The sequence below is a fragment of the Hyla sarda genome, chromosome 1 (genome assembly GCF_029499605.1).
Source record: "Hyla sarda isolate aHylSar1 chromosome 1, aHylSar1.hap1, whole genome shotgun sequence".
In the NCBI taxonomy this organism is placed as follows: Eukaryota; Metazoa; Chordata; class Amphibia; order Anura; family Hylidae; genus Hyla; species Hyla sarda.
In genome coordinates this window covers 277056739-277084053 of record NC_079189.1, presented here as the reverse complement: position 1 = coordinate 277084053, position 27315 = coordinate 277056739, and the positions used below count along the sequence as shown (strand labels likewise).

Below are 27315 nucleotides of genomic sequence, written 5' to 3'. Positions count from 1 at the left end.
GGCTGATTTTACAGCGGATCTGATATAAACGCAAAACAATAAATACCCACATGTGACCCCATTTTGGAAACTACACCCCTCATGGACTGTAACAAGGGGTATATTTTTGGTGGCAAAGGCAAGACTAATGTTTACATCCAGGTCCGTCCCTATGCAAATCCCTAATTTAGGACTCAAATGCGCATGGTGCTCTCACACTCCAGAGCCCTGTTGTATTTCAATGCAACAGTTTAGGGCCCCATATGGGGTATTTCTGTACTCGGGAGAAATTTTTTACAAATTTTAGGGGGCTTTTTCTCCTTTTACCCCTTATAAGGAAAAGTTGGGGTCTACACCAGCATGTTAGTGTAATTTTTTTTTAATTCTTTACACTAACATGCTGGTGTTGCCTAATACTTTTCATTTTCACAAGCGTTAAAAGGAAAAAAAGACCCCCAAATTTGTAACACAATTTCTCCTGGCTATGGAAATACCCCATATGTGGAAAACAGGGCTCAGGAGTGAGAGTGCACCATGTACATTTGAGGCCTAAAATTGTGATTTGCACAGGGGTGGCTGATAGCTACAGCAGTTCGGACATGCAAAAAAAAAAACTAAATACCCATATGTGACGCCATTTTTGAAACTACACAAGGGGTGGAGTTAGTTTTTCTAATATGCTTCTTTAAAAAAAATTCTAATTTTATTAAACAAAACTGCTTTCGAAAATCCCACCACCAGGGGTCCCCATACCTCCTGGGACACTGATGAGTCCCACAGCAGCATGAACATGTCCAAGGGTCATGGACACAAAAATGGCTAATTGATAAGGCTGCAAGAGGAACACAGCCTGCAGCAATACTGCTGTAACACAGAGTTTTACAATACATGTGCCTCCAGCTGGTGCAAAACTACAACTACAAGCATACTTGGACAGTCAAAGTCCAGAGTTGTAGTTTTGCCAAAGATGTAGGCACACAGCTGAAGGCAACACTGCTGTAAAAAAGAGTTATCCAAACACTGTACCTCCAACTATTCCAAAACTACAAGTCCCAGCATTACAGGACTGGCAAAGGATGACACACATGAATGACATATGAAGATGTAAGGTATACACTCACCATATTGTCTTTGGTGGTAGAGTACAGGCAATCTCCAATAATCTGTGGTATCCCGGTACCGTATTTTGGTTGGGGGTCCCCAAAGTTAAAGTTCCTAGGAACTGTGGGGGTCCGCTTCCCTAGTCATCCCCTAGTCACCCATCCTCTAGTTAATATTTTGTTAAATTACATGTAAATGCTGTATATAATATGTATGCTTACCTTCATAGGCCTTAGGTTATGTGATTCGGGTCAGTACTCTATGGTAGGTAAAAGGACCTTTGGAGGTTCATGGGTCATGTGATTACCCATAACACTTTGTAAAGCTGATTGACAGATGGTGTGGACCAATCCTAAAATGGCCAGCCCCTGCCCATATAAGGGAGCTGCAGCCAACAGTCGCTCTCTTGGGTTCCGGATCGTTGAAGAGTCAAGATCTGCGCAACTTACAACGACAACTACTGAGCCAAAGCCTGCCGGCCTCGGCCTGAAACTAAACAGTGAGTTCTTACAACTTCCCCGCTAATGCTAGCAGGATTACTGGACCAAAACAAACCCCTAAATCCAGCGGATCTATGCTTACCAATCCTCCTAAACTAAAAGAACTTACAAAGTCCCAACCACATGTCAATCTTCGCTTGCTTAAGCTGTACATAGACTCTGTTATTTGGACTGTTCCTGTTATCCCTGTTGCAGAAAATACTCAGTAAAGTTTCCGACAGTTTTCAGCAAAGCTTCTGGTTGTGAACATTGCATTTATTCTTCAAGTCCCTATCGCTCTTGGGAAGGGTGGCGATAGGCCAAGCATCACAGTATTAACCCTCACCCTGGCGTCACGACTGACAAGAGTCAATTACACCCTTGATATACCGCATAGCAACACCCCAACTACCATACACCCCCCCCCCCAAGGCACCGCAAAGCCTTTTTGGCGTCTCACAAACAGGATACGGGTGTGTGCCTGCTGCTGTTGCCACCAGTGAAAGTGTACTCCCACCTATATAAGAGACTGTATTCATATAAGAGACTGTGTTTATGTGCTGCAAACCGCATTTTATGTAAAAGAGCGGTGCGTGTGGTGTACAATACAAGGGGGCCACACGAAAAGTAAGGGGGGAGGCGAAGAGTACAGCGGAAAAAAGAGTAAAAACCGGCGCAGGGCCTTCCCGCGAATGAGATCCAGAAACTCCCCCCACCAAAGCCTGCGGTGCGGCGGCGGCCATCTTGCCGGAGCCCAAAGTCGGGGACATACGAGTCCGAGCTTCATTTAAAGGGCCAATGCACTCAATAGAAGAATGTCAGAGCCTGCAATGCCATCACCGCCACCTGACCAACAGGACGGTGGTACTCCTGGGACCCCGCCAATGAGGTCCCCACTGCAAGTCAGAAGGATGCTGCCACCCACACCGATGCTGCCTGACCTAAAACGACGAGGTCTTCCTGCGACACCAACGGCAGGACCTTCACCCCGAGCAAGTCAGGATCCACCTAGTTCACCCCCAGCTGCTCCCTACATGTTGGGAGCCCCTGTTGCTGCACCTGTCTTCCTGGGAACCCCCGTTGTTCCCACTTACAACGGAGATCCCTTCACGTTGAGAGATTTTAAAGAAAAGATTTACAAGCCTATTCGGGTTTTATGCACTCCCGCCTCATCAACAGGTACAGTTGCTTCTAGGACAGCTCCAGGGACCTGCCTTGGAGGAACTCCACACCTGGCCAGTGGCTGACAAGGCCATAGTGGGACAGATCTTCGAGGGGCTCTCTCAAGTGTTTGAGTCCCATTCCCCCTCTGAGGTACGTCTCAGACTTTATGAGCGACGTCAGAAACCAGGTGAGACTCTCCGGGCATATACGGTAGCCTTGCAGAATGCATTAGAGGCGGTGCAGAAGTTGGATGGCATCACGCCCGATCAGGGCAATAGAGTCCTGATGGACCGGTTTATAGAGGGGGCACAGAATAAGTGAGACAAGGCACAACTTAGGATGCTAGCGGTGCAAAATCCGGATATGGACTTCCCAGCTTTTAAAAGACTAGCAGTCAAAGTTATTGAGTCTGGGTCTCAGGTAGAGGAAGCTAGTGTCCCTGCTGCAGAACCCCAGGGGGCCTCGCCCCAATCATCAGCCCCTTCGCAGCCTGTCCTTGCTACACATTCCCCTAGTCCATGGAAGACATAAAACAGGACATTGAACAATTAGCCAAGGCCTGCGCCTCTCCCACCTAAGAAACCTGACCCCCGCCCTGCCAATCCACCCGACACCCCTCCTGTGAGGCCGCCTGGCAATCAGAGGCCTGTCTGCAGCCATTGTGGTATGACTTGACACTGGAAGAGCCAATGCTGGGCTTTAAACGGGCGTCCCCTGGGGTCGAGGAGTAACAGCGGAAGGTCCAGAATCAACCAGCACCAAGAAGGGACTGTCTATGTATATTGTTCCTTGCCCTTATGTACAGGTGATAGTAGAGGGGGTCAAACTGAAGGCTTTAATAGATACTGGTTTGCAGGTGTCCACGATTCCACAAGGGGTTTTCTACAGGTATTGGGGGCCTGAAAGGTTATGTGAGCCTGGGGAGACAGAATTTAGTGTGATTGCAGGGAACGGGAAACCAGTACCCAGGCATGGCTACTGGGAGCCCACGGTACAGGTGGGAGAGCATATTTTAAAGGAGCAGGGTGTGATTGTTACTAGTGTTAATGTCGAGAGTGCAGCGGAATTCATACTAGGCATGAACATTATGAGGCATTGTTTTGATGACATTGTTAACTCACTTCATGCATCTCTCCCTCACATGTCACCTCCAGGCCGGCGAACCACGCAACATCACCTCCAGATACTTCAAGCTGAGCAAAAGTTTGTGAATCATCAGGGAGAGATCTGTCGGGTGAGAATCCAAGACATGCGAGCAGTTAGCCTGCAGCCACAGACAGAGACAGTTATCTGGTGTCGTGCCCTACCTGGGGTGAAGAATCAGGATTATCAGGCACTCTTGGAGCCTACTCTGTTGGAAGACTACCCCCTGGTGCGAGCGGCTAGGAGTCTGGTGACAGTAAGAAATGGGAGAGTTCCGGTGAGACATGTTAATTTCTCTGAAGTCGTTGCGAGGATACCTAAGTATAACCCGGTGGCCCAGCTGAACCGCTTGGACTCCAAGGACGTGGTCTCGAGGACGCAGGTTGTTCGACAAGGAATTGATAAGGGCCCTGTGGAGCCCTGGCGGACACAATTACAAATTGGGAATGGAGAAACCCCCGAGGAACTAGTGCAAGGGATCATTCGAGTAGCCAAACAATACCAGGAAGCCTTCAGCAAGTTTCCCACTGACTTTGGCCGGACCACGATGATCCAGCATCGGATCCACACTTGCGACACACCCCCCATCAAAGAGGGGCACCGCCCGGTGGCACCTGGAATGTACCAGACCATAAAGAAAATGTTGGAGGAAATGAAGGAGGCTGACGTGATTCAGGAAAGCCAAAGCCCTTGGGCGGCTCCTTTGGTTCTTGTGAAGAAGAAGGATGGAACTATCCGTTTTTGTGTGGACTACAGGAAGTTAAACAATGTGATCCACAAGGATGCCTATCCTCTTCCCAGAATTGAAGAATCTCTAACTACGTTGGGGTCTGCAGCGTATTTCTCTACGCTAGACTTGACCAGTGGGTACTGGCAAGTGCCCATGGCTGAGGAAGACAAGGAGAAGACGGCGTTTGTGACACCAATGGGGCTCTTCAAGTTCAAAAGTATGCCCTTCGGGCTTTGTAATGCACTCGCCACTTTTCAACGCCTAATGGAACGATATCTGGGGCACCTCAACTTCCAAAGCGTCCTCCTGTACTAGGATGATGTCATCGTTTATTCTCGAACGGATCAGGAACATTTGGACCACCTTAAAGAAGTTTTCCAGGTGCTTATACGGCATGGATTGAAAGTCAAGCCTTCCAAGTGTCATCTGTTGAAAACCCAAGTGCACTATCTGGGACATGTCGTAAGTGCCGAAGGTGTCCAACCTGATCCAGATAAAATAAGTGCCGTGAGGGATTGGCTTACACCCAAGACAGTGCGGGACATCCGGAGTTTTCTAGGATTTGCCGGCTACTACCGACATTTCATCCCACACTTTGCACAAATTGCCGGTCCCCTGACTGCACTATTGAGAGGTACTGCCAAGGAGAATTATAACGGGAGGCTCCCGATACAGTGGGCTGAAGATCAAGAAACTACCTTCCGAGCCTTGAAATATCTTCTCACAGAACCCCTATCTTGGCATATCCTGACTACGGTCAGCCGTTCCGCTTACATACCGACGCCAGTTTCGAAGGTCTGGTAGCCATCCTATCTCAGCTACAGGATGGTAAAGAGAGTGTAATAGCCTACGCTAGCCGACATCTTCGAGGCGCGGAAAGGAACAACGCCAACTACAGCTCTTTCAAATTGGAGCTCCTGGCCCTAGTCTGGGTCATTACTGAAAAATTCAAGGATTACCTGGCAGCCACTCCCTTCACAGTCTATACGGACAACAACCCCTTGGCCTACCTGAATACTGCTAAGTTGGGGGCTATTGAGCAACGCTGGGCCTCCCAGTTGGCCAATAACAACTTTAACATTAAGTACCGTTAATGCAGATGCTCTCTCCCGTGTGGCCCCAGGTGGAGCATCCCCTGCGGAGGATGAATGGGAAGATCTGGACATGCCACCCTTCTACCAACGGTTCGTGAGCCAGAATGCTCTAACTGCCCAAGAGGGTGACAAACCTGGACCTCTCAAAGTCCCTGAAGATCTATACACTTGGAAGACTCTTCAGGATGAGAGTCGGGTCATAGGGGACCTCTTGAACTACTGCCTCCACAAGAAGATACCCACTCGACTCCACAAACAGCAAGGGGACTTTGAGTTGAAGCGGCTGTGGCGACAGAGAACGTGGACCCGGTGTCTAGAGAACGTTTGCATCAAATTTTAGTTCCAAGAAGAGATGCAGCCATGGTCCTTAATGCATATTACGACCAGTCGGGGCATTTTGGGGTCCATAAAACGGAGGCCACTGTTCGAAGAAGATTTTATTAAGTGGTGCGCTGAATGCACCGTGTGCAACGTCATCAGGAACCCCCGTAAAGATGCAAGAGCACCCTTGCACCCCATCCACACTGAGAGGCCTAACCAAATGGTTGGTCTGGACCATGTGAAACTGACTCCCACTCGATCTGGCTACTGCTATGCCCTGACCATGGTGGATCACTATTCTAAGTGGGTGGTTGTTGTTCCCGTCAAGGATCTGACCGTCAAGACGGCGGCTCAACTCTTTTACAGTCACTGGGTCCAGCCTTTGGGGTGTCCCGAATCAGTCCGTACGGACCGAGGAACAGCGTTTGAAGCTCAGTTGTTTCAAGAACTCTGCCAGCTGCAAGATTGCAAGAAGCTCCGAATGACAGCCTACCATCCTCAAGGAAATGGGCTCTGTGAAAAATCAACCAGGTGTTCATCCATATGCTCAGAGCAGCCTCTGTCTCGAAACACGAAGAGGGGCCCCGATTACTGCCCGAGCTACTGGAAATCTACAACACTATCCATTGCTCTACAGGGTATACTCCCTTCTTTCTGATGATGGGCCGACATGGTCAATTACCGAAGGACAGAACCTTTGGGCTGCAGGCCCCTTTCAACAACTCCCCTCAAGTCTCTCAGGACTGGGTCTCTGAACATCGAAGGAGGATCGAAGAGGCCCGAGACATTGTTGAGAAGAAAATGGGCGAGGCCCAGGGTCGGCAGCAAAGAGACTATAATCGGCACGCCTCAGCTCAGCCCTTGCAGCTTGGAGACAAGGTGTGGCTCAGAAAGTTCCCCAGGACTCATAAGTTAGATCCTCTGTGGGAGACAGAACCCTAAACTATTACCGCAATACCCTATCCCGACACGGATGTGTATGAGGTACAGAAAGAAGGGTTTGATCCACAGGTGGTACACCAAAACAGGATAAAAGCGTGGGCAACCTCCTCCTACTCCTCCTCCAGCCAGGCCAGTGAGAGAATACGTGCCAGGAGAAGGAATGCATCACACCATGGACGTTCCCTTGTTCTCCTCTCAACAGCCTATCATGTATTGGAGTATGCCATGTCCAGCTGCAGTCCAGCCGCCCCTAGTTGCTCCACCTAGCCAGCCGCCACTAGTTGCTCCACCCAGTCAGCTGCCACCAGTCGCTCCAGTTAGCACCAGAACCTCTCCCGTAGCCGCTTCAAGTCCTGCAGGACCTTCTCCACCTGACTTCAGGAAATCTCCCAGTCCAACCGAAGATGTTGCTTCTGCTTCCAGCCCTCAAGCTGGTGCCTCTGGGACTGAATTTTCCACAGAACTGTTACTTGAAGAGATTCCTGCCAGCCCAGAGGTGATGTTGCAAGGGTCTCAAAGGTCTACTCAGGGTAAACTACCCTTAAGATACCAAGACTGATCTTCCAAATAGTATCTGTACACATAGTACCTCACACAAATCACTTAAAAAGCACTTACCTCATTCTAACTTAGTACACAAAAATAAAATATATCTCACACTAAGAAAAAACACTTTAGGAATTGTAGCCTAAGTCATTATCCAATTCCTGCCACTGTTATGTACACTAATTTCTCTTTTCTCTCTACGTGTGTGAGATGCCCTGCCTGGCCAGCAGGTGCTCTTGCGAGCTAAAATTGATGCACGTATTTATTAAAGGTAACCTAGGTAAGGTTATACGATTGTGTTCTAGGGGTAAGAGCGTGTAGCCGATAGACCCTAGTAGCTAGCTTATTGGTAGATAGCCTCAGGCAAGCCAATATAACTTCTGTGTACTAACAGGTAGCTTAAAAGGCAAACAGAAAATGTCCAGTGAGATACAAAAATCTCTAGAAAGCTTGAAACATTTCTTCTAGAGAGCTTTAAAAATGTATAGAAAGCTTTAAATTGTCTAGTGAGATAATGCTAGTCAGAGAAAATAGATTTTTTTTGTCAGGATATATATAACATATATTAAAATGAATCCTTAGTCCTAGTTCCTCTGCCTTAGGGGACAGGCGTCGGGGTCGACTTGTTTTAAGTAAGGGGATTTGTGGGGTACCAGTACTGTATTTCATACTGTACCTTGGTTTGGGTCCCCAAAGTCAGAGTTCCTAGGAACTGGGAGGGTCCGCTTCCCTAGTCATCCCCTAGTCACCCCTCCTCTAGTTAATATTTTGTTAAATTACATGTAAATGCTGTATATAATATGTATGCTTACCTTCATAGCGTCGCAGGGCCTTAGGTCATGTGATTCGGGTTAGTACTCTAAGGTAGGTAAAAGGACCTTTGGAGGTTCATGGGTCATTTGATTACCCATAACACTTTGTAAAGCTGATTGACAGATGGTGTGGACCAATCCTAAAACGGCCAACCCCTGCCCATATAAGGGAGCTGCAGCCAATAGTCACTCTCTTGGATTCCGGATCGCTGAAGAGTCAAGATCTGCACAACTTACAACGACAACTACTGAGCCAAAGCCTGCCGGCCTCGGCCTGAAACTAAACAGTGAGTTCTTACAACTTCCCTGCTAATGCTAGCAGGATCACTGGACCTAAACAAAACCCTAAATCCAGCGGATCTATGCTTACCAATACTCCTAGGCTAAAAGAACTTACAAAGTCCCAACCACATGTCAATCTTGTTTACAAAATGCATCAGGCTTGTCTATATGTTCATTTTCAAAGTTCAAACGCTGATTTTTGTGGTGAGGACGTAGAAGAGGTTTTCTTCTGATGACTCTTCCATGAAGACCATATTTGTACAAGTATCTGTTTATAGTGGAATAGTGTATCACAACTCCAGTGTCTGCCAGATCTTTCTGGAGGGATTGTGCAGTCAAACGTGAAGTCAAACGTTTTGAATTGTTTTTCTCACAATCCTGCGAGCTGTCCTGTCTGATATATTTCTTGGTCTTCCAGATCTTGCTTTAACTTCCACTGTTCCTGATGACTGCCATTTCTTAATTACATTCCAAACAGAGGATATTGACATTTGAAAACATTTTGCTATCTTCTTATAGCCTTCTCCAGCTTTGTGAGCGTCAACTATTTTCAGTTTCAGATTTCTAGACAACTGCTTTGAAGAACCCATGGTGCTGATTGTTGGGACAAGGTCAGTCTGGGCATTTAAAACCTTTGAGATTGACATCACCTGGTCTTCCCAGATGATGACTGAGAACAATCCATGACACTGGCAGGTCTCAGCTTTGCAAAGGGGGCAGTCATGCTATAAATTCTGTAGTGTGCCCAAACTTTTGCAGACGCCAATTTTTTTGTTTTCTGTTATTTTGAAAGTGTAAATGATGGAAATAAAATCTAACTTTTGTTGACATATTATAAGAATGTCTAATCTGTAATCTGATGCCTTTTGGAGATTTTTCCATCTTTCCTGGCTTCTTTATGCACATTAATACAAATTTTTACCTGGGGTGCCCAAACTTTTGATCCCCACTGTATATAGCTGTACACTGTGTACTCCCTGAGCAGTTAACTTGTGCTGCTCAGAAGCGCTAGCTAACTCTTTCATTGCTGAGCCCGAGCAGAGTGCTCAGCCCAGCAGGGGGTTGCAGTAAACCAGCGATCTATACATTTGCATATAAGGTATACCTCCTGTCCAGCCTAAACTGGACTGTGTAGCCGCTGGAACAGCTCAGCCCTGGTAAGAGCTGGGACTTCCGTCAGTAAAGTGACAAGAGTCTGGGCTCTGGTACTGTATCTATCACTGCTGTAGAACATATAGCCAGTGGAGGTAAAAAGTGATGCTACGCATCACCACTTACCTCCTTTTAATCTGTGGGCCTGGCACTCTGCATCCGACTCTGACAGCTGAGAGTGGTACCCTGAAGGCAGTGAAAAACTGCTACAGGGTTAAAAAATTGTGCTTCCACACAGGTGTAAAAACGGCAAAAGATATGCTACAAAAACTGCAAAATGCTGCAAAATGCAGTGGCAATTTTGTGGCATTTTTGGGGGGCTCTGTAGAAACCTAGCCTTATAAATCTAAAAAAATTCCCTTTTTCAACTAATTCAGCCATTCTTCTTGATAGGGAGAGGCATTTAGGTATTTACTGGATATCCAAAACAGAAGCATACTGTACTGACTAGAATGGCATGGGTCTGTAGAGGCTGTATAAGGGTCAGTTCATAACCTGCTTTTTGTGATTTTTTTTGTGTGATTATTGTACCACAAATTCAGACTAGAGAGCAACAAGTAAACTAAAAGACTGGATGTGATGTTATTTTATATGCTCATGAGTGCCAGATGGTGACAAATCAATTGTATTTGTAACATTTAAAACTGGTGAGTGATCTTTTCACAAGCTCTACATGTGTACATTAAATTAAGCGATTACTCTTATTGCTTTCAAAATTAGTCAAGTGACACAAGTTGGTAAAGGGAATTTTAATGTAAATATACAAATGACACACCTTGTCTTGAATGCAAAAGCTTACCTTGATCAAACTTACCTGTGGCTGATATATGCTCCCAGGATCACGGGGTCCAAGTCCTACAAAGGATCGATTGGCGGGAGGCGTGCTGGGGGCAGAGTATGCTGTAAGAAAAGTATAATTCTTGATGCAATATACAAAAAAGCTATAGAACAATGGCCTGAAAACTCCGTAAAACCATTCCTATAAAGTGATTATGATAAGTAAATTCCTCTCTCATGCAGGATTTAGAAAAACCAAGACCTTTACCATCATTAAGCCAACCAGAAAACAGCTGTAAAAACATAAATTATAATGGCTGGAATGACAGTGCTAAGAAAGATTGCATAATATATAATTTCTCTTCTGCATTGGGGATTAATTATTCTGCATGTTAGAGCATTTGCCTTATAAGCGATAAAAATGAACGGTCACAACCCCTTTCGCTTCGGCGGACTAGTCTGTGGCCCTTCACTCTGTGTCACAGGCTGTCCATCTCCTGCAGGGCACAGGAAAGTAACTATAAGGTTCTCTTGCGGTGGTATAGAGTGTTACACAGGATGTACCGATGGTCCCCGATCTGTGCTGGCGCTGCGTGGGGGGGGGGGGAGGATCGTCCCTGGGAACCATGACTCATGTATGGTGGTCGTACCCATCCCTTCTCTCCTTTTTGGACAGTAGTGGTGTCATGTATTGCTACCAGCTCTGGGGTGTCCTACCCTAACGATCCCAAGGTGCTCTTACTGTCCATCCTGCCAGCATCAGGAGGACTCCCTCTAGGGTCCTGGCCCATTTCCTTCTGATGGCAGCACCAGCTGTGATCCCTAGGCGTTGGAAGGATACTTTACCCCTGACTATCTCGGACTGGTATAAGGAGGTCCTCTTTCTGTGTCGTATGGAGGAGTTGATGGCAGACTTCTCTGGCCATGCTGACAGATCTATTGCGATATGGCAGCCATGGATGGCCTTTCTTGAAACACTGGTTTACAGAGCTGCTTAGGCCTGCTTTCTATATAGCGGACCTCTTCTCTGTTCTTACAGCTCACTACTAATCTATAGGACATGGCAGAGAGCAAAGGACTGCAGCTGGCATCCAAGTAGCAGCGACCGGAGGAGCACAGGTTTTGGGTTTTGATTTTTTCCCCTCCTTTCCCTTCCTCCTCTGCTCCATTTTCCCCCTCTCCCAGCTTACCTACCCCTCCTTTACCCCCTTCTCTCTCCTTCCCTCCCTTTTTCCCTCGAGAGCTATTCTTTTGCTGGTACCTGTTCTGATGGGTAGATTCTTTATGTCCTACTTGCTGTACATGTATGATACCTTTACTGTGATATGCCTTGAATTGTACTGCTCTCCTGCTGCGACAGGGACTGATCTACCTCTTTTTGTGCACACTGTACCATTGCGCTGGATTTTACCTCACCTGCCCCTGTGGTTTGTTTTCCCCAGTTTTTGCTTAATAAAACCTTCTTTGAATATAAAAAAAATAAAATAAAAAAAGAACGGTCACAGACCATAGAAAGTTACGCTAAATTAATAGATTGGGATACATTTTCAACGAAACTATATATGTGTGTGTGTTTGATCAATACATGCTCTCCTTTACTATCTGCAAGTTTATTATACTTTTTTCATACTTCGTTATGTGAATATAGTTCTTGTACAAGAAAAATTAATTAAAGAAGAGCTCCGGACACACCATACCCAGGCCTCCATCCTTACGGGACAATAAAGTTACATTCTTCCTAACTAAAAGGTACTCACTTGGAGAAGTGGGTGAAGAGTTACCCCCGTCGGATGCTGTGGTAGATTTGGTATCGGTGGGCAAGGAGAGGCGGGGCATCCCTGGAGGAGGTGGGGCCAACATCTGCGTGGAGATATAGTGACTCGAAACCTTCACCTGGCTGCCCCCATTCAGCTTTGAGAGCAAGTGGGTCAAGATGAAAAGTTGTAACAGTCTAGAGAATCACCTCATGGTACATATTATTTCAAGGGAAACACTAAATTAAATAATACTACAGATAATAGCAACTACACAGTACTCCTTACTCTAACATTAGACTATGCTTTTTACAACAGATTTAGTTTTTGCAAGAAGTAACAGTATTTTATCCAACTAGATCTGGAATAGCATTTTTAAAATTTACAATATGAAAACCCTCAAGAAGCAGCTTCCCTTAACACCCTAATCTTATCATCACATATTACATATATTAGTGATCCATTATTTCTATATAACCTCCCACCTGATCCTTAATCATATTCAGTTTAATGTTTACAAACTCTCACATGCTTACCGGGCCTGGTTGCTGACTGGATGGGTCACAGGCAAGAGACACCAAGTCTTTCAGGGGATCCTGAGGGTTTAGGTGAGGGGGGTAGCGAATAGCTGTGTGAGGAAAGTAAGTGGAGGCCTGAGGAAGGAGGGAAGAAGGTGGGAAGTGCAACGTAGTGGAGGTATGGGGACTTCGGGCAAGGCCTAAACAGTGCAAAATGAATGAAACAGTAAAGGATGGGGGGGGGGGGGGGGGGAGAGAGAGGGATAAATACACAATTAAAAAAATAAAACCATATAGAGAGCAAACAGTTAAATAAAACAACCGACTATATATTATATGTGCTCTAGAGAACTCTCACTTATGAGCAAATCTACCACTCACCACTGTGCACAGCTATGACCGGCCTGTGATGCTGAGTGAAGCCACTGATTCTTGGGGACGTATCTTGAGGAGATGGACTGTGAAATGGTGATTTGTCCAATTCAGACTTCTTCACAGTGGGAGACATTCCTATTCAATCAATTATAATACAGAACAAGCATTAGGTATTAGAAAACACCTTGCCACAGTTACTGAAAGGGTACTCTGGTGGAAAACCTTTTTAAATCAACAGGTGCCAGAAAGTTAAACAGATTTGTAAATTACTTCTATTTAAAAATCATAACCCTTCCAGTACTTATAAGCTACTGTACGCTCCCCAGGAAATTCTTTTCTTTTTGAATTTATTTTCTGTCTAACCACAGTACTCTCTGCTGACATCTCTGTCCATGTCAGGAACTGTCCGGAGCAGGATAGGTTTGCTATGGGGACTTGCTCCTGCATTTTACAGTTCCTGACATGGACAGAGGTGTCAGCAGAGAGCACTGTGGTCAGACAAGAAAATAACTGTTACGCCGAGCGCTCCGGGTCCCCGCTCCTCCCCGGAGCGCTCGCTACACTCTCCCCACTGCAGCGCTCCGGTCAGATCCACTGACCCGGGGCGCTGCGATTCCGCTTCCAGCCGGGATGCGATTCGCGATGCGGGTAGCGCCCGCTCGCGATGCGCACCCCGGCTCCCGTACCTGACTCGCTCTCCCTCGGTCCTGTCCCGGCGCGCGCGGCCCCGCTCCCTAGGGCGCGCACGCGCCGGGTCTTTGCGATTTAAAGGGCCACTGCGCCGCTGATTGGCGCAGTGATTCCAATTAGTGTGTTCACCTGTGCACTTCCCTATATCACCTCACTTCCCCTGCACTCCCTTGCCGGATCTTGTTGCCATCGTGCCAGTGAAAGCGTTTCCTTGTGTGTTCCTAGCCTGTGTTCCAGACCTCCTGCCGTTGCCCCTGACTACGATCCTTGCTGCCTGCCCCGACCTTCTGCTACGTCCGACCTTGCTTCTGTCTACTCCCTTGTACCGCGCCTATCTTCAGCAGCCAGAGAGGTGAGCCGTTGCTAGTGGATACGACCTGGTCACTACCGCCGCAGCAAGACCATCCCGCTTTGCGGCGGGCTCTGGTGAAAACCAGTAGTGACTTAGAACCGATCCACTAGCACGGTCCACGCCAATCCCTCTCTGGCACAGAGGATCCACTACCTGCCAGCCGGCATCGTGACAGTAGATCCGGCCATGGATCCCGCTGAAGTTCCTCTGCCAGTTGTCGCTGACCTCACCACGGTGGTCGCCCAGCAGTCACAACAGATAGCGCAACAAGGCCAACAGCTGTCTCAACTGACCGTTATGCTACAGCAGTTACTACCACAGCTTCAGCAGTCATCTCCTCCGCCAGCTCCTGCACCTCCTCCGCAGCGAGTGGCCGCTCCTGGTCTACGCCTATCCTTGCCGGATAAATTTGATGGGGACTCTAAGTTTTGCCGTGGCTTTCTTTCCCAATGTTCCCTGCATCTGGAGATGATGTCGGACCAGTTTCCCACTGAAAGGTCTAAGGTGGCTTTCGTAGTCAGCCTTCTGTCTGGAAAAGCCCTGTCTTGGGCCACACCGCTCTGGGACCGCAATGACCCCGTCACTGCCTCTGTACACTCCTTCTTCTCGGAAATCCGAAGTGTCTTTGAGGAACCTGCCCGAGCCTCTTCTGCTGAGACTGCCCTGTTGAACCTGGTCCAGGGTAATTCTTCCGTTGGCGAGTATGCCGTACAATTCCGTACTCTTGCTTCAGAATTATCCTGGAATAATGAGGCCCTCTGCGCGACCTTTAAAAAAGGCCTATCCAGCAACATTAAAGATGTTCTGGCCGCACGAGAAATTCCTGCTAATCTACATGAACTCATTCACCTAGCCACTCGCATTGACATGCGTTTTTCCGAAAGGCGTCAGGAGCTCCGCCAAGATATGGACTCTGTTCGCACGAGGCGTTTCTTCTCCTCGGCTCCTCTCTCCTCTGGTCCCCTGCAATCCGTTCCTGTGCCTCCCGCCGTGGAGGCTATGCAGGTCGACCGGTCTCGCCTGACACCTCAAGAGAGGACACGACGCCGCATGGAGAACCTCTGCCTGTACTGTGCTAGTACCGAACACTTCCTGAGGGATTGTCCTATCCGTCCTCCCCGCCTGGAAAGACGTACGCTGACTCCGCACAAAGGTGAGACAGTCCTTGATGTCTACTCTGCTTCTCCACGTCTTACTGTGCCTGTGCGGATGTCTGCCTCTGCCTTCTCCTTCTCTACTGTGGCCTTCTTGGACTCTGGATCTGCAGGAAATTTTATTTTGGCCTCTCTCGTCAACAAGTTCAACATCCCAGTGACCAGTCTCGCCAGACCCCTTTACATCAATTGTGTAAACAATGAAAGATTGGACTGTACCATACGTTTCCGCACGGAGCCCCTTCTAATGAGCATCGGATCTCATCACGAGAGGATTGAACTTTTGGTCCTCCCCAATTGCACTTCGGAAATTCTCCTTGGACTTCCCTGGCTTCAACTTCATTCCCCAACCCTGGATTGGTCCACTGGGGAGATCAAGAGTTGGGGGCCCTCTTGTTCCAAGGACTGTCTAAAACCGGTTCCCAGTAACCCTTGCCGTGACTCTGTGGTTCCTCCAGTAACCGGTCTCCCTAAGGCCTATATGGACTTCGCGGATGTTTTCTGCAAAAAACAAGCTGAGACTCTACCTCCTCACAGGCCTTATGATTGTCCTATCGACCTCCTCCCGGGCACTACTCCACCCCGGGGCAGAATTTATCCTCTCTCTGCCCCAGAGACTCTTGCCATGTCTGAATACGTCCAGGAAAATTTAAAAAAGGGCTTTATCCGTAAATCCTCCTCTCCTGCCGGAGCCGGATTTTTCTTTGTGTCCAAAAAAGATGGCTCCCTACGTCCTTGCATTGACTACCGCGGTCTTAATAAAATCACGGTTAAGAACCGCTACCCCCTACCCCTCATCTCTGAACTCTTTGATCGCCTCCAAGGTGCCCACATCTTTACTAAACTGGACTTAAGAGGTGCTTATAACCTCATCCGCATCAGAGAGGGGGATGAGTGGAAAACGGCATTTAACACCAGAGATGGACACTTTGAGTATCTGGTCATGCCCTTTGGCCTGTGCAACGCCCCTGCTGTCTTCCAAGACTTTGTTAATGAAATTTTTCGTGATCTTTTATACTCCTGTGTTGTTGTATATCTGGACGATATCCTAATTTTTTCTGCCAATCTAGAAGAACACCGCCAGCATGTCCGTATGGTTCTTCAGAGACTTCGTGACAATCAACTCTATGCCAAAATTGAGAAATGTCTGTTTGAATGCCAATCTCTTCCTTTTCTAGGATACTTGGTCTCTGGCCAGGGACTACAAATGGATCCAGACAAACTCTCTGCCGTCTTAGATTGGCCACGCCCCTCCGGACTCCGTGCTATCCAACGCTTTTTGGGGTTCGCCAATTATTACAGGCAATTTATTCCACATTTTTCTACCGTTGTGGCTCCTATCGTGGCTTTAACCAAAAAAAATGCCGATCCCAAGTCTTGGCCTCCTCAAGCGGAAGACGCCTTTAAACGACTCAAGTCTGCCTTTTCTTCGGCTCCCGTGCTCTCCAGACCTGACCCTTCCAAACCCTTCCTACTGGAGGTTGATGCCTCCTCAGTGGGAGCTGGAGCTGTTCTTCTACAAAAAAATTCTTCCGGGCATGCTGTCACTTGTGTTTTTTTTTCTAGGACCTTCTCTCCGGCGGAGAGGAACTACTCCATCGGGGATCGAGAGCTTCTAGCCATCAAATTAGCACTTGAGGAATGGAGGCATCTGCTGGAGGGATCAAGATTTCCAGTTATTATTTACACCGATCACAAGAACCTCTCCTACCTCCAGTCTGCCCAACGGCTGAATCCTCGCCAGGCCCGGTGGTCTCTGTTCTTTGCCCGATTTAATTTTGAAATTCACTTTCGGCCTGCCGATAAGAACATTAGGGCCGATGCTCTCTCTCGTTCCTCGGATGCCTCAGAAGTTGAACTCTCTCCGCAACACATCATTCCACCTGACTGCCTGATCTCCACTTCTCCAGCCTCCATCAGGCAAACTCCTCCAGGAAAGACCTTTGTTTCTCCACGCCAATGCCTCGGAATCCTCAAATGGGGTCACTCCTCCCATCTCGCAGGTCATGTGGGCATCAAGAAATCTGTGCAACTCATCTCCCGCTTCTATTGGTGGCCGACTCTGGAAACGGATGTTGTGGACTTTGTGCGAGCCTGCACTATCTGTGCCCGGGATAAGACTCCTCGCCAGAAGCCCGCTGGTTTTCTTCATCCCCTGCCTGTCCCCGAACAGCCTTGGTCTCTGATTGGTATGGATTTTATTACTGATTTACCCCCTTCCCGTGGCAACACTGTTATTTGGGTGGTCGTTGATCGATTCTCCAAAATGGCACATTTCATCCCTCTTCCTGGTCTTCCTTCAGCGCCTCAGTTGGCTAAACAATTTTTTGTACACATTTTTCGTCTTCACGGGTTGCCTACGCAGATCGTCTCGGATAGAGGCGTCCAATTCGTGTCTAAATTCTGGAGGGCTCTCTGTAAACAACTCAAGATTAAATTAAATTTTTCTTCTGCATATCATCCCCAATCCAATGGACAAGTAGAAAGAATTAACCAGGTCTTGGGTGATTATTTACGACATTTTGTTTCCTCCCGCCAGGATGACTGGGCAGATCTCCTTCCATGGGCCGAATTCTCGTATAACTTCAGAGTCTCTGAATCTTCCTCCAAATCCCCATTTTTCGTGGTGTACGGCCGTCACCCTCTTCCCCCCCTCCCTACCCCCTTGCCCTCTGGTCTGCCCGCTGTGGATGAAATTTCTCGTGACCTTTCCATCATATGGAGAGAGACCCAAAATTCTCTCTTACAGGCTTCATCACGCATGAAGAAGTTCGCGGATAAGAAAAGAAGAGCTCCTCCCATTTTTTCCCCTGGAGACAAGGTATGGCTCTCCGCTAAATATGTCCGCTTCCGTGTCCCTAGCTACAAGTTGGGACCACGCTATCTTGGTCCTTTCAAAATTTTGTGTCAGATTAATCCTGTCTCTTACAAACTTCTTCTTCCTCCTTCTCTTCGTATCCCTAATGCCTTTCACGTTTCTCTTCTTAAACCACTCATCATCAACCGTTTCTCTCCCAAATCTGTTCCTCCCACTCCTGTTTCCGGCTCCTCGGACATCTTCTCCGTCAAAGAGATCCTAGCTTCTAAAAAGGTCAGAGGGAAAACCTTTTTTTTAGTGGATTGGGAGGGTTGTGGTCCAGAAGAGAGATCCTGGGAACCTGAGGACAACATCCTAGACAAAAGTCTGCTCCTCAGGTTCTCAGGCTCTAAGAAGAGGGGGAGACCCAAGGGGGGGGGTACTGTTACGCCGAGCGCTCCGGGTCCCCGCTCCTCCCCGGAGCGCTCGCTACACTCTCCCCACTGCAGCGCTCCGGTCAGATCCACTGACCCGGGGCGCTGCGATTCCGCTTCCAGCCGGGATGCGATTCGCGATGCGGGTAGCGCCCGCTCGCGATGCGCACCCCGGCTCCCGTACCTGACTCGCTCTCCCTCGGTCCTGTCCCGGCGCGCGCGGCCCCGCTCCCTAGGGCGCGCGCGCGCCGGGTCTTTGCGATTTAAAGGGCCACTGCGCCGCTGATTGGCGCAGTGATTCCAATTAGTGTGTTCACCTGTGCACTTCCCTATATCACCTCACTTCCCCTGCACTCCCTTGCCGGATCTTGTTGCCATCGTGCCAGTGAAAGCGTTTCCTTGTGTGTTCCTAGCCTGTGTTCCAGACCTCCTGCCGTTGCCCCTGACTACGATCCTTGCTGCCTGCCCCGACCTTCTGCTACGTCCGACCTTGCTTCTGTCTACTCCCTTGTACCGCGCCTATCTTCAGCAGCCAGAGAGGTGAGCCGTTGCTAGTGGATACGACCTGGTCACTACCGCCGCAGCAAGACCATCCCGCTTTGCGGCGGGCTCTGGTGAAAACCAGTAGTGACTTAGAACCGATCCACTAGCACGGTCCACGCCAATCCCTCTCTGGCACAGAGGATCCACTACCTGCCAGCCGGCATCGTGACAATAACTATACAACTTTCTCTGTAGAATACAGCAGCTGATAAGTACTGAAAGGATTAATTTTTTTTAAATAGAAGCAATTTACAAATCTGTTTAATTTTTTGGCACTAGTTGATTTAAAAAAATAGTTTTCTACCGGAGTATCCCTTTGAGGCTAGACTACATTGAACAGAAAGGGAGCAATTAAGCTGCATCCCCTTCACGAAAGGGTATAGCCAATTGTTTGCACAATGAAACCTTTATGAAGGGATAGGGTTAATAGTGACAGTAGGACCAAGGATATGAAGACTGAAAGCTAAAGAAGTAAGGATTTCCCTCAAAAAACTAGTAAAAAAATATAAAACCATAATTACAGAGGTGAAAAAACTGAATTTCCCTACTATAACCACCCAGAGAGTATGAAAACAAGAAATGTAAAGACAAGTTTACAGATTGCATCTTCTACTTAGTATGGAGAATACAACAGCCTGCACTCTGCCAGCTTTATCATCTGATCATAACAAGACATACATAAATATATGTGGAAAATTGGGAGAAGTGTCAGAGATCTACAACTTCTGTGATAAGCCATATATTTGAACATGTTCACCAAGGTGATTTTTAGCACTATCAGCCTGATTATGCATTCCTAACTGACGGACAACTCCTGTCACAATCTTAATATGCAGGAAATGCTACTCTGCCAATAGTTGGCCACAGAGGTGACATGCTACAGCCAGTGATTGGCTGGGAGCCTTTTTTTGTGTGTCGAGATGGGGACCAAGATGCCACACGGTAGTAGCAGGGAATATGTCAGAGAGCGAGAAAATGAGGCAGTATAGAAATAATTCAAATCCAGTAAAATGTAATCTATGACAGCTGCAATAATTATTGTGCATTTATAAACCAAAATGAAGCCTATCCCATTAATGCCATATCAGCTAAAAGAGGTAAGAAAAAGGCATACAAAAGATGCTTTTATGTGTAGCCTGTGCTATAAACAACAAAACAATCCCCAGAATACTTCAATTGTGATCAAAAAAAGTTATGTGTTAATATACAATATTATTCTACAATTTATTTGAAAATAGTCATCATATAATTTACAAACAATGTATATACTTACAATAAATTAAGAAAAATAAACAAGAACACAAAAACAATTCCTTAATACACAAAAGCTGATACAGTATATTAACATTTCTCCAGAACACATTAGCAGGTTAAAACTTTTATCTTTCTCATATACTGTCTTTAGAGAATTCATGAACTATGTTACTATGTTATGTTACTATTTGTTATCTTCCCCTTTATCAGCATTTTAATGGTGTGTATACTGTACCAAGTAACTCTATTCCCACTGGTTTGTCTCCTGGCTCCTTACAAAAGATAAGTTCTTGTTCAAGAAAAATAAATTAAAGAAGAGCTCCGGACACACCATACCCAGGCCTCCATCCTAACGGGACAATAAAGTTATATTCTTCCTAAATATATTTATTCTATTACCCCATAGTAAATGGAAGAAAGTATTGTTGGGTCGTGGGAGCAGACTGCCAGGTACAGAAAAAACAGCACTAATAAACAAATTAAGGCAACAAAAACCTTTTCATCAGGAGTATCTTCTCATGGAAGGAGGGTTTCCACAGAAGCCATCTCTTCACTTTATCCTCACACAGGATGATTTCCCCTCCCTGTTAGCTCTTCCCTTATCTGCTCCTCCAAACACAACTCCAAGGACGGTGATCTCTTCTAACACTGTATTGAATGGCATTTGGAATGAGTCTCCCTCCTCGCCTGTCCACAAAGCCTTACTCTTCTCTATATTTACTGCAGAAACAGACACTCGTTCCTGTAACACTTCACTACCAAGAGGAGAGGAGATAAACAACATCACATCATCTGCATATGCACAAAGTTTCACCTCCTCCACCTTAGTGCTCAGATGACTTTTAGACCAGAAACCTCACCATTTACCTCAAATCTCCTTAAGAAAGGGTCAATACTGAAAACATATAGCAGAGGACTTAGAGGGCAGCCCTGCAGCACTCTGGACGAGACTCTGAGCGTCTGTTTTAATCTTTTAATATAGACTTCCCTCGAGAATAAAAAATTGCAGTAGAGAAAAGAATTTGAATTATTTTGCTGTCATTTTACTGTAGTATTACAACGTTTTATTACAGGGCATACAATAGAAACTACTGTAAATAGCCCAGTGTAAAATAATAAATGTTGGTAACACATCAAATTGAAAAACATTAACAAAAGCAAAGATCAAATTGAAGATGAAACCTTTTCAAAAAAACTTGCAGGGTCTATCATTTATTCTATGGAGCATCATACATTTAACCTCATTTAACCGGTGACCCGGAATTACAGGCTGTTCTGATGGCCCCGAACAGCCATAGCCAGCAGGGGTGAGGTGGTACTGGTGCCACCTCACGATCGCCCTAATTCGTCGGCCGGTTTACCGGCAGACCAATCAGGGCACCTGCTGCTGGTGTCACTCCCGCAACCCGCTCCGCCCCTCTTCCGGAGGATGTAAGCGGGTGTGGGAAGTGGACCCCGGCAGCTGGGGACCCAGATCCCCGGCGTCCCTGTTGAGATCGGGGCCCCAGGATTGGCGGCGACGAGGGACTGACGTGTGCGGGAGCAGCAGTAGGAGGTGAGTGAGAGCCTCCTGATGTTGCTTAGCAACAGCTCCCAGCATGCAAGAAGGGCATGCTGGGAGCTGTAGTTATGCAACAGCAGGGGGCAGACCACCGACCACCACAACTCCCAGTATTCCCTTATGGGCATGATGGGACTTATAGTTTTGCAACAGCTGGAGGCAAATTTTTTCTATGGAAAAGTGTACCTTCAGCTGTTGTATAACTACAACTCCCAGCTTGCACAAACAGCCAAAGTACATGCTGGGAGTTGTAGTGGTGGATCTGCTGGTTGCATAACTACAACTCTCAGCATGCCCGTTGGCTGTCGGTGACTGCTGAGAGTTGTAGTTTTGCAACAGCTGAAGGCACACTGGTTGTGAAACTCAGAGTTTTTTTTTTACGTAACACAGTGTTTCACGACCGGTGTGCCTCCAGCTGTTGCAAACTACAACTCCCAGCATGCACCGTACATGCTGGGAGTTGTAGTTTTGCAACAGCTGGAGGCACCCTGGTTGTGAAACACTGAGTTAGGTCACAAACTCAGTGATACATAACCAGTGTGCTGTAGAGCTGTTGCAAAACTACAACTCCCAGCATGCACTGATAGGTCGTACATGCTGGGAGGTGTCATTTTGCAACAGCTGGATGTTCCTCACCCCCCCCCCCAATGTGAATGTACTCTCACATGGGCGGAGGTTTACAGTAAGTATCCGGCTGCAAGTTTGAGCTGCGGCAAATTTTCTGCCGCAGCTCAAACTGCCAGCAAGAAACTATTGTGAACCCCTGCCCGTGCGACTGTACCCTAAAAACACTACACTACACTAACAGATAATAAAATAAAAAGTAAAAAACACTACATATACACATACCCCTACACAGCCCTCCTCCCCAATAAAAATGAAAAACGTCATGAAAAACGTGGTACGCCACTGTTTCCAAAACGGAGCCTCCAGCTGTTGTAAAACAACTACTCCCAGTATTACCAGACAGCCACTGACTGTCCAGGCATGCTGGGAGTTTTACAACAGCTGGAGGCACTGGCGTAGAATACCCCTATGTCCACCCCTATGCAATCCATAATTTAGGCCTCAAATGCGCATGGCGCTCTCACTTTGGAGCCCTGTCGTATTTCAAGGCAACAGTTTAGGGTCACATATGGGGTATCGCCGTACTCGGGAGAAATTGTGTTACAAATTTTGGGGGGTATTTTCTGCTTTTCCGCTTTTAAAATTTTAAAATTTTTTGGGAAAACAAGCATTTTAGGTAAAAAATTATATATTTTTTTTTTACATATGCAAAAGTCGTGAAACACCTGTGGGATATAAAGGTTCACTTAACCCCTTATTACGTTCCACGAGGGGTCTAGTTTCCAAAATAGTATGCCATGTGTTTTTTTTTTTTTTTCCTGTTCTGGCACCATAGAGGCTTCCTAAATGCGGCATGTCCCCAGAGCAAAATTTGCTTTCAAAAAGCCAAATGTGACTCCTTCTCTTCTGAGACCTGTAGTGCGCCAGCAGAGCACTTTTCACCCCCATATGGGGTGTTTTCTGAATCGGGAGAAATTGGCCTTCAAATCTTGGGGGGTATTTTCTGCTATTACCCTTTCTTAAAAATGTAAAACTTTTGGGAAACCAAGCATTTTAGGAAAAAAAATTTTTTTTTTTACATATGCAAAAGTCGTGAATCACCTGTGGGGTAATAAGGATCACTTTACCCCTTGTTATGTTCCCTGAGGGGTCTAGTTTCCAAAATGGTATGCCATGTGTTTTTTTTTTTTGCTGTTCTGGCACCATAGGGGCTTCCTTAAGGTGACATGCCCCCCCAAAACCATTTGTCGCTCCTTCCCTTCTGAGCCCTCTACTGCGCCCGTCGAACACTTTACATGGACATATGAGGTATGTGCTTACTCGAGAGAAATTGGGTTTCAAATTCAAGTAAAAATGTTCTCCTTTTTACCCCTTGCAAAAATTCAAAAATTGGGTCTACAAGAACATGTGAGTGTAAAAAATGAAGATTGTGAATTTTCTCCTTCACTTTGCTGCTATTCCTGTGAAACACCTAAAGGGTTAAAACGCTGACTGAATGTCATTTTGAATACTTTGGGGGGTGTAGTTTTTATAATGGGGTCATTTATGCGGTATTTCTAATATGAAGGCCCTTCAAATCCACTTCCAAACTGAACTGGTCACTGAAAAATGGTGAGTTTGAAAATTTTGTGAAAAATGTGAAAATTGCTTCTGAACTTTGAAGCCCTCTGATGTCTTCCAAAAGTAAAAACTCATACATTTTATGATGCAAACATAAAGTAGACATATTGTATATGTGAACAAAAATTTTTTATTTTGAATATCCATTTTCCTTACAAGCAGAGAGCTTCAAAGTTAGAAAAATGCAAAATTTTCAATTTTTTCATCAAATTTTGGAATTTTTCACTAAGAAACGATGCAAGTATCGACAAAATTTTATGAATAACATAAAGTAGAATATGTCACGAAAAAACAATCTCGGAATCAGAATGATAGGTAAAAACATTCCAGAGTTATTAATGTTTAAAGTGACAGTGGTCAGAATTGCGAAAAATGGCCGAGTCCTTAAGGTGAAAAAGGGCTAAGTCCTTAAGGGGTTAAGCTGTATCAGCTGGAGTTGTAAATACAGTATATAAAATAGTAATATTAACTGATGTTAATATTACTGCACCCCCAGAATGCAGGTGCTGCACGGAGATCGTGGGGGTCCCAGCAGCAGCCCCCCCCCCCCTCGATCAGACATCTTATTCCCTATCCAAAGTATAAGGATAAGGATTGATGTGCAAATTCTCCATAGTGCAATATTTACAGCCCACAGCACTGCACTGTTCTGCTCACAAATGATCTTCTGGATCTTGTTCTTGTTCTATCTCTACTAGAAAGCAATTCCTGTGGTGAGTGAAGGGTAAAAATACTGTAAGACTGAATTAGGCCACTCGGTTGTTGGTAATGAAGTTATATCTTGTATCCATGAAATCATATTAAATTTACTTGAACAAAAAATGTTCAGAGGAAGGTGCTGTAATGGTAGTCTTAGTAAAAAAAAATTGAAAAGTGAAAACAAATAGGCTGAAAAACAAGTCAAGAAACAGCTGAAGAAAACTGCAAGGGTTGCCTAGCTTTTAGATATTTTATTTTAATGGACAAGGCTGGGTTAAAAAGTAGTACCCTCCTGCCCATTACTTCACCAATCAAAACTCCCTCATTCCTCAGTGATGGACACCTCCTGTCACAATCTCAATATGCAGGAAATGCTACTCTGCCAATAGTTATCCACAGAGGTGACATGCTACGGCCAGTGATTGGCTGAGGGCCCTTTTCTGCGTGTCAAGATGGGGACCAGGATGCCTAATGGTAGTAGCAGTGAATCTCTTAGAGAGCGAGAAAATTAGGCAGTAAAAAAAGAATTCAAATCCAGTTAAAATGTAATCTATGAAAATAACAATGTATTTTACACAATAATAGCATACATGAAGCCTCCAGTGACTGAAACCTCTGAGAAATGCTCATTTAAAATTATCTTGTAGAGTTATAACTAAGAACTTAAAAAAAAAATATTCATGGTTCAGTGTGAGACTTAACAACAAATCCTAAAGGCCAACATATCCTTAGTCCTTAGATCAAGCCTTCATTCTATTATTTTCAAAGGATAGATCATCCAGTATTTGAATGTTACTAGCTTTATCTGCATAAAATGTGTATCTTGAAATCCACATGAAGAAGTATCCACGTAAAAGAGGAGGAGAAGGGGCATTCTCTCATTTTTTTTTTTTTTTTAACTAGACTGACTGCCAGTGACATAGCTCAAACTTGACAACTTTTCAAAACAGACCTCAGGGAGATTGTGAAAAGTAGAGCAGAAATGTGTCCCTAAATAAATTCAGACCCCACTAATAAAGAGCATACACCCATAATAATTATAGACTCCATATCACACCTCAGATCAAAAGCCAATAATAAATATAGATGCCTGACTTCCTAAAAATCTGCAGACCCCATGTTAATACACACCCAGACCTGACCCTCATTAATAAAGACATCAACCTATATCCCCATTAATAGACCACAGATCAGACCCTTTTATTTAGGACCCCAGACCATAACTCCCTATATACATTCTTCAGGGCAGACCCCCATTTATAAAGGCCATATATGGCCCATATTTATCAAACTCTGTGAGAGAAAAAAATAGAGTGATTTTCCCACAGCAACCAATCACAGCTCAGCTTTCACTTTACCAGAGCTCATTAACTGAGCTTTGATTGGTTGCTGTGGGAAAATCTCTCAACTTTTTTCTCTTACACAGTTTGATAAATCTGGGCCTATATAGACCGGATGTCCTCATTTATGCAGACCTCAGACTAGCCCAGCCATACGTACCATAGACCCCAAACCAGAAGTACAGATGGTCATCTTTTCCTGTTCATGCATCCACTCCTGGGCTTTACAGCAACTGGTGTGGATAAATTGGATGAAGTATCATAAGGGCACATGGTAGGTTGGGGATGGGTCCAGATTTGCATTAGAGCCCAGGAGCTTCAGGTGTTGCCTCTTCTCTTTGCAAAAATAGTGCTGTCAGGTTGTTCTACAACTATTTTTTGTTTTATGTTACTGTACAGCACATATAAATAAACTGTTAAAACCTGAAGTCTCTTTGTTATGAGACAGACCTTGAAGTTGCAAAATGTTCTGACAATTTAGGAGCTCAGCACAGAATACATATTCACAACTTCCTCCGAAATAGGAAACTTCTACAATAGCCTAAACGGCAGATGCCACAGATGGGCACTGTCTGCAGCATTCGTGAATGTGTCTGCTGCAGTGTGACAGGGGCCTACTGTTTTAAAATGCAAGCAAGAGAAAACGTGATCGCCTGGTTCCTGGAGGAGTTAAGTCTCTTCCATTAGCATGCTCTCTTTCATTTCTCAATTACTCTGTGATTTATAGTTCGTTTCTAAAATCAGATTAATATAGAAGAATAATTCCTTACAAAGGAGGAAGAGGCCATAAGATCAATATCATAAGCATCAATTTGTGGTGTGCTGTCATACTTTTTCAAATTTAAATGTGTGACCAAATATAACTGTATCAAACAAGTATACATGCAGTTATGTTAGTTGCCAAGGTATCTGAGCAGATGCATGCATAGTTGCCTAAAACTAAACTGTGTTACAGGCAGTGAAATTCCACTGCCTGCCCAGTACAACAAGCTCCTTATACACATCCAACCACAGTCTGAACAAAGACATTAACTGAAAGCAGAAGGAGGGGGAGTTAGGAGGGAAAGGAGGGGTGACCAAAAGGAGGGGGTGTCACGACCTGGCAGTTCATCTCAGGACAGCAGAGCTTTAATAC

General features: G+C 45.8%; 1 protein-coding gene across 3 annotated transcripts in view; it reads right to left on the bottom strand.

Moving 5' to 3' along the window:
- The window catches only part of NFIC (nuclear factor I C), a 293718-nt gene that overhangs the window by 29482 nt on the left and 236921 nt on the right, over positions 1 to 27315 (bottom strand). For all 3 annotated transcript variants that reach the window (XM_056572735.1, XM_056572744.1, XM_056572724.1), the window contains 4 exons: positions 13176 to 13304; positions 12813 to 12994; positions 12280 to 12433; positions 10560 to 10645 (listed from right to left, as the gene is read on the bottom strand). In XM_056572735.1, the coding sequence (XP_056428710.1) occupies positions 10560 to 10645; positions 12280 to 12433; positions 12813 to 12994; positions 13176 to 13304 (551 nt within the window). The remainder of the gene's footprint in view (positions 1 to 10559; positions 10646 to 12279; positions 12434 to 12812; positions 12995 to 13175; positions 13305 to 27315) is intronic.